We start from the raw sequence: 12,257 nt of genomic DNA on the forward strand, positions 1-12,257 counted from the left end.
CATTCGTAGCTAACATAAATTAATAAACAATTCGAAAAACCGTATAATATGTTCAGAATTGTTAATTGAAATATTTCCTTCCAGAGTGATTTACTTTTTTTCCTTAGCTATAATGGAAGATTTTGTCCACGATACGCTTTTGGAAAAAGTAATTAGTTTTACTGTTGAAAGATGGGCAATATCTTAATAGTTGATACGTCACGTTTTTCCACTTTGACCTCATTTTTCTGTAATACGAACTAATTTTATTAAATAAGCATCATTATTTATTTAATTTGATTATGGATAAATTAGTTTAAAACTATGCAAAAATGGTAGTGATATGTCGAATGATTTGATCCCAAACTTTAGATTTTTTCAGGCATCTTTACAATAAAAAATAATAAATAACAAACAATAATACAATGACAAAGTTTAATGCATGACTAGGGCCATGGAGCGCTTGTATAGGGCCGAGGTGTACCTTTTTACCATCTTTTTCTTTTTGGGAACATGATATTTTACATATCTATCTATATAATAAACATTGAACTCACTTTGTCTATTCGTTTGTTCGAATATCATGTGAGAACGGCTGAATCCTTCTCAGGCTATAGAATATATTTAGAGTAAATATCGATGTAAGGTTGCTTTTAGTTGGATTTATTATATTATATGTTTATTATAAGTACGTATTTATTTTCCGTATATATTTTTATATGAGTATATGTGAGTAGGCCTATTACTTTACTTAATATAACATTTTCCCGAGGGAAGCCGGGGATCTCAGTAAGCATTAATATAAAAGTTGCCAATTTAACAATCGCTAATAAAAGCGTACAAAATGCCAATCACTTTATTCGTATTTATTTCTATCTTTATTTGCGTTTTCATAATTTTACATTTTAATAAATTATGATATACTAATTATGATCTAGAAAGATTTTAAAATATGTTTTAAAAAAGATGATTCATGCTTGGTGATTCATCTAAAATTTCCTGAATATTCTAATTTCTCGATTATTATTACTATTTTATTAATTTTGTAATAAGTATACTAAATTTTTTAAATATTTATATTCTATATATCGTATTTCACGGACTATAAAACGCACTTTTTTCTTCGAAAAATTGCCTCCAAAATTCAGGTGCGTCTTATAGGTATTTTTTTTAAAAATTGCTTAAAAATTAAGGTGCCTCTTATAGTCCGTAAAATACGGTATATACGGTTATCTTAAGCAATTTTAAGCAATTAAATCGTGTAGAATTTGAAGGTTTTAACGAAATAAGTTGATAAAGTGAGAAATATAAATGAAATAACTTACAGATTTTAATAATAAAATTTAAAAAAAAACAATTATTACGGCTCAGTATTTATTTGAAAACTTTACCATAAATTAAATAAAAATAATAAAATAAATTTCTAAATATTTACTAAATTCTATAAAAGATGGCGCCATATGAATATTGAATACCGATGATGCGTCTAGTCAAGCGAACCAATTATATGTCTGTTTAATAAACGGACCACATCATTGGCTCGTTCGCTGTTTGCCATTTAAACGCGCCGTAAAATATCAAAAATAATCAAACAATAAAACATTTTCTTATTTAAAAAATTCGTTTTATTTTTCAAAAATAACTCAATACAGATACATGGATTTATCCGGATAAAGAATCCTACAGATGAGACTGAAACCTTAAATGTTTTCGAACAATGCTCGAAGAAAGTCAAGCTAAGAGTATAACAATATATTTTAATAAAATATAATTTTGCTAAACTTGCATATTTAATTTTATAAAGCGCGAACGTATTTATTTATGTAAATTATTTATATATACAGTAATTTATTATTCTTAAAAAATGTTAAGCGTAGGTTTGGCTATTATTTGATCATCGAGGATTAATTAAAACTCTGTGCATTCATATAAAACATCCCTTGATATAAATTTATATAATTCTCTTCGAATCTCTAATATAATTATGATAAATTATTAACTATTAAATACAAACTTTATTTTTTTCGGCGATGGAAACTTTCTAATTTTGTAATTTTAATATATAAATACGTTGGCGCTATAAATAAATATAATTTAAATGTTAAAAAATAACTAAATTATTTTAAAATTCTAAAAATAATTTTAAAATATTTATTTAAAATAACGCTTAAAAATAACTAAATCTAAACGCTAAAGTCTAATATATTTGATCCTTAAAAAAACACTAACATAAAAGTTAACACGAGAAATAAAGAGCATCAATGAGAACTTTGGCTCTTCTGGTTTTAATTTAAACTATACTTTACACAATGCAAATTTAATTGAGCCACTAGGAGACAATACTTTGATTATATTGACTTCATCCACTCGAAAATATAAATACAATCGAACTTGCAATAACGGCCACCTCTAAGCTGCGGCCATTTTTTCGGGAACGTTTCTTTTTCAAATGCATACAAGCTAATCTTCAAACAACGGACACCTCCGAACAACTACTATTTTTTACCTTCCCGTAAGTGGCCGTTGTTCAGAAGTTTGACTGTATTATAAACTTAATAATTAATTTTTATTTAATGGATTAATCTGTTCTATTATTTTTTTCTTAATATTTTGTTTTGGATCATTTAAATATAAAAATTTCCAAAGCAACAGTAATTTTGTCTCCATCTGCTGTAAATGTTAAGTGGCAATGTCAGTAAACAAACATAGACATTGCGTGTAAAGCAGCAACTGTATAACAAACCAATAAAATAGCCCGTTTCATTTGAAATTGGTTTGTTATCCAGCTATATTAAAGCCGCTTTATCAGACAATGCGCCCATGCTGTTAGCCCTTTATATCTAAATTCAATACCAGCCTTCTGCTTGTTTACGTTTGACAGGTTATAGAAGTTCTTTACAAATTTAGAATGTTTAGTTTTTGAATTCTTGTGATAAAGAACCAAGGAAAAGTTAACTACTTAGAATTCGTTCTTTTCTTTCAGCATGCAAATGTATATTGGTAAACTTTTGATTCTTAATACTGTATTCTGAATAAGTATTTAAGCATTTAAGCCTTATTTAGTAGGTTGCCAACCGTCCCCCATTGAATTGTATTGTTTTCCCGTCCTTCTTTTACCGATAATGTCCTCCTTTTTTAGTAATATTTTAATTGTCTTAATTTTATTTTATTTTATTATCTCTGAAATATTACCCGTTCCAATACTTTAAGTTAGTTTTAGAAAGACAATAATATTAATCAGAGTCAGATAAGAAAATTTTATTTTCTTATCTGACTCTGATTAATAATCAATTAGAATTGCATTGCTCAACAGTTCGAAATAATTCTAACATTGAGTTTAAAACCCTATTTATTATCTGTTTATTATTTTTTTTATAATTTACAGTTATTCAAAAAATATTTATAACAAACTACTTTGTTATAAATGCACGCATTCGCTGTATAATGTCCATGCAATGCCCTGCTTTTTTCAGAAGAAAGTTGGTAACTCCACTTATTGGGTTTATTCTATATTGAGATATAGCGAGTGTTTACAACTTTAAGATTACCTCCGTTAATACGTTAACCCAAATAAAATATTAGAAAATGACGGCCATAACTTTATTATATGCGACTCATTGTCGTATTTTCGAAGCATCAGGTAGGCTCCACAGCCTACTGCTTTGGAAGATTCAGAATCAATCCGGACTGGTTGAAATATCCCATGAATTTTTCGGGGTAATCCGTCCGGATATGTCGACGGACCGCCAAATTATGAACATGATCGAACTCATAACTGACTAGTTAAAAAGGCCCGTTGGTGCTCGCAGGACGGAGAGAGTTAAAAATAGATGCATCGAGTCATTTGTAGGAGCTTGAAAAACAATTGTTACAAATTATTCTCCCTTTGCAATCCTTATATATTAAAAAAAATATATTTTTGTCAAATTTTATTATTTAAAATACATAATTTTAAACATTGTTTTGTACTTTTAATAAATTGGGGATTTCAGAGAAATAAATGATCCGGGATCGCTCAGTCTCTGAGATGCTCTGCATCAAGTGAGTAATACTTTGCTATCAGCATAATCGGCAAAATTTTGTGAGTTTTATTTTTGGCTTAAATTAGTTTGAAAAATAATAAAAGATAAAATTATGAATTTTATTAGTAGAGATGGAAATAAAACCGGCTCATTTACCACTTTAAAATCCGCAATTTATTTAAAAAAAACACAGAACGATATTAAAAATTATATTATATACAGTCAAACCTGTTTTTATGCGGGGGATAGGGACCGCATTTAAAAAAACGCATAAAAAAATCGCACGAAACTTCACGAGGGGCTATAAAAAATAGTTTTCGCAACACAATTTAAAAAATATTTTTTTATGCGGTCAATAGGGACCGCATAAAAAAAGTCTCACATAGAAAATAACTCAAAACCGTACGAAATAGAATTTATTGACAACAGATGTCAGCACTTGACTGCATCGTCTGGTCTATCGTCTGTTTATATATTTTTGTCCAGGTGGTGTTTTGTTGACTTAAAAAGTAAATTATTTCATTTTTCGCATATTCATGCAATAATATTACTATAATAAGTGCATTTATGCTATAATAAGTTTATTTAGCTATGATAAGTCAACGTGAGACATGACGAATCGCACGAGACTAGTCGCCAACTATACCGCACAAATAAAAACTCGCACAAAAAAAACCGCACAAATTAAAAATTCGCATTAAAAAAATCGCACAAATAAAAATCGCACATAAAAAGAGCGCATAAAAACAGGTTTGACTGTATTTTAAATAATCAAATTTGATAATAAAATTCATCAGGAGAGATCGGAGATGTACAGAAAGACTGGGAAGTGTCGAAAATGAAAAAATAACCGAACAAGAAGATGGTGAATGTAAGAGAAGAAACGGCAGATTCATTAGAAGGAACTAAAAGGAATCAGACAGCAGATGAAAAAGAATGAAAACTGGCAATCTTTCAAATTGTTTGCATAACATCAATAATAGATGCAATAGATAAGAGGTGAAAAACCCTTGACAAGCGTACCAAATGTGGCACGCCAACAACTTTTTTCGGACACGCAACCCAGGGCTCATCTTAAAAAATAAATATCTAACATCGCTGAATTGTTTATTTCAATTTAATAGAATACACTTTTGTTGAGTACAGAGATAATAAATGAAAATGAAATGAAGAAACAAACACTGTTAACTGTTTTAGTAATAATAAGGAACAAAAAAATAATGTAATTTCAAAATTTTCGGTTTGCACGTGAAAAATTTTGCATCGTATATTTGGCAATTTTGGCACGCACACTTAAAAAGGTTGCTCATCCCTGCACTAGGTCAATATTTTAGAAAACATTACATTAGTAAGCTTACTTTTGGAAATTTTATTTCCAGAAGTAGGCCTGTGATAACATCGTACGATAGTCCGATTAAATTTCTAATTTTCTAAAGTATAATGATAAAAAAAAACTATAAAATATTTCATGTACGATTTATTGTATACATTCGTATGACAATATGATTACATTAGCGAAAAACTATTTAATTTTCATTGAATTTCATAAGATTACCATTAAATATGAATATTTTTGTCTAAAGGAATTGCAGAAAAGTAAACAATTAGAGGAATCAATGAAAAAATTAGATATTGAGATGAAAAGGACGGATGAATTATTATACCAGATGATACCAAAACAAGTTGCCGATAGACTGAGGAAAGGCGAAGCGTCTGTAGAAACCTGCCAGGTATTTTTACATTTATACATATATTTCTGTAAAAAAAAAATTTCTTGATCATTTGGTCAAGCATCCTTGAATATTATTAATGACTATTCTAGAAAATGTTAATGTCTTATATAGTGATGGTAATATCTTATCTGGAGGGGGACGGGGCCAGCCCGTCCCCCTCAGCCACGCGTAGAATTTTTGAGCTCCCCTATCTAAATGACGAGATTCTTTCTGATTACTTATATTATTTAGATAAGTATATAACTATTAACGTTTAAATTTCGTACTGTTTTGAAGGTACATTATTTAATAGTATTTTATTACATTAAATTTCAAAAATTTTCCAGGGCGGGTCCCGGACTCCCTCCCTTTCCCTAGAACACTCCGTAACTCCCATATCCTGGTAAGGCCATCCCACAATTTGCTAGAACCACCTCAATAGTCGGTCTAGCTACGTCCTCGATGTAGAGTGAGTCAGAAGCCTCTTAACTTTGTCATCGTACAAGCATGTTATGCTTAGGAACAATCGTTTTTCTTCTTAGTTCCAACATGTTTCTATCAAGTCAAAATTTCCCGTCCAGTTCAATTCGATTTTATAAGGGTGTTAAGCGACTTTTAATTCACTTTGTATTATCATCTTTCTGCATCTCGATGATTGATTTTACTATTTTTCTCTATTTAAAAGAATTTTCGATTAAAAATGGTTTAGAAACAATATATAAACATGAATATATTTATGTATTAAACGATTCAATCTTTGAATCGTTCAGAATGAAATATTTATACTGTACTTTGGTTTATGAAAAGATAAAAGGATATTTTCTTGACTATTATAATATTAAAGATGGAATTTATATCAATAAATTTTTAAAATGAATATTTTATCTTTATCCATGTATAATGCATAACTTATAATTCGAATAAAAATAATATATTTTTATCAATAAGTGTAATGCTACAGACAAATAATTTTGAAGATTTATATTTTGAAAAAAGAATCGAACGTAATAAAATTTGATTTGAAAGAACGAAATTTAATTAAATTAAACTTGAAAAATTATAATTTTCTGATCTTCATTATTTATTACGAAAAAAAAAAATATTCAAAGTAGGCTATAATTATATCCATTTTATTTCAAAGCAATCTGTTGAAATTCATATACATTAAATTACATAATATTACAAAACATGTTCCGGTGAAGGATTTCAAATATCGCTCGAGATTTCTTTTAGATGAAATTGTTCTTCTAGACATGAGGCAACAGAATATGCTTAGAAATGAAGTCGTCCTTCAGTTGACTGGAAATCCACTTTATTGGACACCTCTCGTGGAGAGGGTCGTACAATTCTGAAAAACCTCTTTTCTCAGGATCACGTTTGTGCGACAAAGCCGTTCTCAATTCAGGAGCTTATGAACATAATTGTATCAGCTGTGCGTGTTGTGACTCCAGAAATGTTGTTGAAGAAACTAAACACCGCATAAGCATATACATTGACATTGCAGGTGGCCACATAAAATGAGATTCAAAATCCTCCCCGGGATATGTTTTGTAACATCAAAAACAATATGTAATGAATTGCAACACAATTACTTTAAAATAAAATAGGGGATATAATTATAACTAAGCCTGTATATTGATAACAACACTAAATATTCTTTTTTCTTTCAGTATTTCGATTCTGTTACAATTTTATTTAGCGACGTGGTTACATTTACGGAAATTTGTAGTCGCATCACACCTATGGAAGTAGTATCGATGCTGAATTCCATGTATAGTATGTTTGATCAATTAACAGAAAAGCACGAAGTGTACAAAGTAGAAACAATAGGCGATGCATATATGGTGGTTTGTGGAGCACCAGAGCACGACCCACTCCATGCCGAAAAAGTCTGCGAAATGGCATTAGATATGGTTGTTGTTATTGGAGATTTGAGAGATCCGTCTACCAACGACAGTTTAAGAATACGTGTCGGTGAGTGGAATTTTTGGATAACTTGGATTTTAATATCTGTTATTATTGAATTATCTTCTCTTAGGTGTGCATTCGGGTGCGGTTGTCGCCGGTGTAGTAGGCTTAAAAATGCCAAGGTATTGCCTATTCGGTGATACCGTCAATACCGCTTCAAGGATGGAAAGTACTAGTGAGGTAAGATCGGATATGGGAACATTTCTTTGCAAAAATAATTAGCAAAGTTTTTTGTCGATGATTTATTGACAAAAATAACTTTATAGTTAGACACAACTATAAACTTATTTCTGTTACAAGAACGTTACAAAAATTAAACTTCATTCAAATATGTATTTTATAGCAATATATATCTAATATGGTGTCTGTAATCCTTATTTAATATATAATTTTAAACATTTAAAATATTTGATGTAAAATAATATATCAAGGTTTTCAAAAAGTATTGATTCACAGAATTAGAAAGCAAATTATATAAAACCACGGAATAATTTTCAGGCTCTTAAAGTGCACATCAGCGAAAAGACGAGAGATCTTCTTGTACAAAGCAATTGGGATATATCCGAGAGAGGAACCATAACCGTTAAGGTATGCAATTAACAAAGAACTTCTCAAATTTTTCAGAGTTAATCTGACTACTACTATTTCAGGGAAAAGGTGAAATGAAGACTTATTGGTTACACGGAAGAAGAGGAAGAACGTCAAAGATATCAAATAAACAAGAAGAAATTAAGCCTCCCTCTTTAGCACCCGTTACAGAATCCGGAGAAACCCGTTCCCTTTATTCTCCAGTTACATTTGATGAGGTTTCTCGGTTACAACCTCTTTCTCCACTCAGTACTGGAAGTAGCGATTATAATAATCCTATTATAGACGTTACGGAACCATTAAATCCTGCAGATTTTCAACCATCTTGGCCTATACCGAAAGCGGTAGCTTCCCAGACATCACCCCCTTTAGAATCCTCAAGTCGTAGACTGAGATTCACTGAACCAGAATCACCTCTTCTAAATGGAGGTGTTTATCCTGGTCGCGATATAGGTTGTCCTTGTTGCTGTAAACATTGTCATCTTCAGCTTCCCGACAATGCTATTAGAAAAAGCAAACAAAACATGAAAAGAAGTGGAATAAATGTCATTCATGTCACACCACGTATACGTCATCCCGAATCCCCCGAAGAAATTATAAAAAGCAATGCCTGCAAAATAATATGAGAAGTGTAAGCGATTTTACAGCTTATGTTTCAACTTTATTTTTAGCATATTGAGGTTAATTTTTAGTGAAAATATTTATTTAAATTAGTTTATTGTCTTTTTTAATGCATAATTTCCATGCAAGTAGGGCGCATTGTCTAGTAAAGCAACTTTAATACATAGCTTTAATACAGCTTTATTAAAGCCGCTTTACTAGCAATGTTCCCACGAAGACAGCTTTGCGATTTTTGTAACTTACTCTACTGTAAATAACATTGAGCAGTGGTTCTCAATCGTTTTCACTCGACTACTACCCGAGTCTTCTGTCTATACACTTGTAGCTCCAACCAATCTTTCTTGCGTATCAGAACGACACGCATACCATTGGTTGAGAACTGTTGAGACAAAATAATTTAATATACTCTAAATTCTTCTTTAGGATAAAAACTTATTTAGAAATATTCCTTAATAATCATGCTCCAGAAATTAGTTACCATCATCAATTGGCACAATGCATTGTTTTATGAAAGGTTACTTATTACATAACTTTACCTAACAGAATTTATCTGTCGTTAATTATAAAATGTGCAATAACTACTGAAAATCTGATAAGATTGCCTTTATATACATTAAGAAGAAACGAAAATATAGGTCATATACAATTGTTTGCATTCAGTGAAACGTTTACAAAACGTCTACGAACGACAGAATCAACACTGAATAGCGCCCTATTCAATTAGTATTATTCTGTCATCTGAATAATCGCCAAGCTTTCTTTATAAATAGTTTTTAATGAGCTGAACGGCTGTTACTTACAAAAGATTTATTTTTATGTGGGGTCGTCCATTAATTACGTGTACAGTTTAAGGAGAAGTTCGCGAAATGTACATCATTGTACACGACTGGAAGTGAGGAGATCGAGGCATTGTCTACGAGGACTTTGTTTTGGTGATATTAGTGGCATTTGTTCTTAAAAGACTGATTTGCTAGTTTTGAGTAAACTATCAGTTACAATATATTCGCAGAACTTGGTCGGGAGACTCAAGAACTATTGTACACGTAATTAAAGGGGAGAGGGGTTTGTCAAAAGTGCATGATTACACACAATGGGGAGAGAAGGTTTAAAGGGAAATAAAGAACTGTACAAGTAATTAATAGACAGCCCCAGTTAGATATACTTTTAAAATGTAAATGTATGCGAAATTTTCCTAAACTAATTTATTTTGTACTTAATATTACACGAAATTTTACATATTAAATTAAATATTTAATGACGAATTAATTGAACCAAGTAGAAATTTTAACGTAAAATTTCTAAAATGAGAACTATTTGCATCTGTAAATAAATAATTTATTTCAGATAATGTAAATAAAGCAAAACAAAAAAAAATTATGTAAGTTTAATCATACCAACTTAAGAGATGCAATGTATATAAATATATATGAGCCACAAGATACAAAAATGAGAAGATTATTCTTCTTGGAAGACAACGACTAGAGCCATTGATGAGTGGAAGACTTGCACGAATACTTTGTCTTCTGACACTATCTGTCGTCAATCGGATTGTTCCAACTACCCATCGTGCACGTTCCTTTAGAAGACCACCACTCTTGAATGTCCGAATATGATTTAGGTCTGGGTGGAGCGTGTAACATGGCGCATACTCTACACCAAAAATAGGTATTGATAAACTCACCGTTACCTTTCCACTTGAAGTATTCGTTGTATAAAGTATCGTTTTGGTCAAGTTTGATTAGATAGTCTGCTAATTGACGAGGAGACTCGAAATCATCCACGTGTATGTATGAATGAGGAGGTGCACTTCTCTCGTAATCTTCTTTTCTTGCTCCCATAACTATAGGAAGGACGTTATGGCTGAAAAATATAACAAAAGGTATGCTGTTGTACAAATTTATAACAAATGAAAAGGAGAAAAAAAGTTTAAATTTGTTACAATCGAAAATATATAAAACTAATATTGCAAAATAGAAATTTTATAAAGAATTAATTAAATCCTGATTCATAAATAAATTATTATTAATTAGAAAGGCTTTATTGGGATTTAATAATTACAGAAAATTCTTATATAATCTGCTTTTTTAAAATTTTAATATACAGGTAAAATCATCAAATTTTGAATATGGATTTAAAATTAATAAAATGACTTTGCTATAAAGATAAATGTGTAATTACAATTTATTCAGAAATTTTTTATTAAAAAATACAATTAAATTAAGAGCGAATCACTATAATAATTTGCCCTATTATTGGTTAAACAATAGGAAAAGTTACAAGTATTATAGTAATTTTCTAACGTAAAATAAATGAATATATAAATATGATATGACGTATACAATATCTATAAGACTGTGTTATACATTATATAATTACATAAACATATGAATGAAGTGAGAATTGAACCATAATCACGAAACTTCGATTCATTCGATTCTCTTCAACACCTTTCTCTCACTCAAATAATTATTGCTTACAAAAGTAAAAACTTTTAATGAAACCGAATGAAAAATAAATACGAAAGCGCATTATTACGAGCAAAACAAAGTTGATATTTTAAAAGCCGTTTCGAATTTTATGTGCTTCTATTTACATTTACAAGAAAGTTTGTTTAATAATATTAATAAACAATCTCCGTCTCAAATACAATATATATTTTTTTCATAATGTAGAAGTAAAATATCAATTAGTACAGACATGAAATCCTTTATTCCGATAAGAGTTCGCTATTTAATTGTATAATACACGGAAAATTACCAACCTCCCAGAAGGAAACTTGTCCTTATTGTGATGTGACACACGTGAAGAAAATTCGAAAAACTCCACACGGCCAGCCCGGAGATGGGCACGAACCCGCACCTCACCAAGGTGTGGGTTCGTGCCTCACCAACTACCAGTGTTCGGTGATTTTATCTAATTGACCACTGGTAGGCAAGAAGTCTTGTCTTAAATCAAACGTATGCATTAGAACTATCTTAGACGCATTTAAAGAGCTCGATAATTAAATAATCAAAATTACTCTAATTTTAATATTAGATAATTACTCGAATTATTTTACCGTTTGAGAATATATTTCTAATTATGTAAATCGTTTCATTCTCGTATTACTAGTTTTTTTTATTTTTTAATTAGTAACGGTTGGTAGCAACAGTCTAAAATCACGCGACTAATTTTACTTGTCTGGACTATTATTGCAAACAGAAAAAATCTTCTTACGTAATCATAAATAACAGGTTTACGCTATCTAATTTAATATTAATTCAAATTTATGTATCTCAAATATGTGAAAGTTATTGCACAAAGTACTAGAAGTAATCTCTGCAATGCTTTTAATAATGATTTATTATTTTTATTATTATTAACTGTA

The 12,257-nt window shown here is 30.1% G+C and overlaps 2 protein-coding genes across 6 annotated transcripts in view; one reads left to right on the plus strand and one right to left on the minus strand.

Annotated features, from left to right (window-relative positions):
* The window catches only part of LOC136982855 (soluble guanylate cyclase 88E-like), a 36,979-nt gene extending 27,003 nt beyond the window's left edge, over positions 1–9,976 (plus strand). Inside the window, exons 6-10 of the mRNA XM_067279392.1 lie at positions 5,585–5,731; positions 7,384–7,687; positions 7,752–7,861; positions 8,180–8,269; positions 8,332–9,976. Coding sequence (XP_067135493.1) covers positions 5,585–5,731; positions 7,384–7,687; positions 7,752–7,861; positions 8,180–8,269; positions 8,332–8,895 — 1,215 coding nt within the window. The 3' untranslated portion in view covers positions 8,896–9,976. The remainder of the gene's footprint in view (positions 1–5,584; positions 5,732–7,383; positions 7,688–7,751; positions 7,862–8,179; positions 8,270–8,331) is intronic.
* Positions 9,977–10,258: 282 nt separating this feature from the next.
* Positions 10,259–12,257, minus strand: part of LOC136982859 (glycoprotein 3-alpha-L-fucosyltransferase A-like) — a 46,009-nt gene continuing 44,010 nt past the window's right edge. For all 5 annotated transcript variants that reach the window (XM_067279403.1, XM_067279405.1, XM_067279406.1 and 2 more), the window contains exon 3: positions 10,259–10,750. In XM_067279403.1, coding sequence (XP_067135504.1) covers positions 10,420–10,750 — 331 coding nt within the window. In that variant the 3' untranslated portion in view covers positions 10,259–10,419. The remainder of the gene's footprint in view (positions 10,751–12,257) is intronic.

This window comes from Centruroides vittatus, unplaced genomic scaffold (genome assembly GCF_030686945.1).
Source record: "Centruroides vittatus isolate TY-2023 unplaced genomic scaffold, ASM3068694v2 contig_866, whole genome shotgun sequence".
Lineage (NCBI taxonomy): Eukaryota > Metazoa > Arthropoda > Arachnida > Scorpiones > Buthidae > Centruroides > Centruroides vittatus.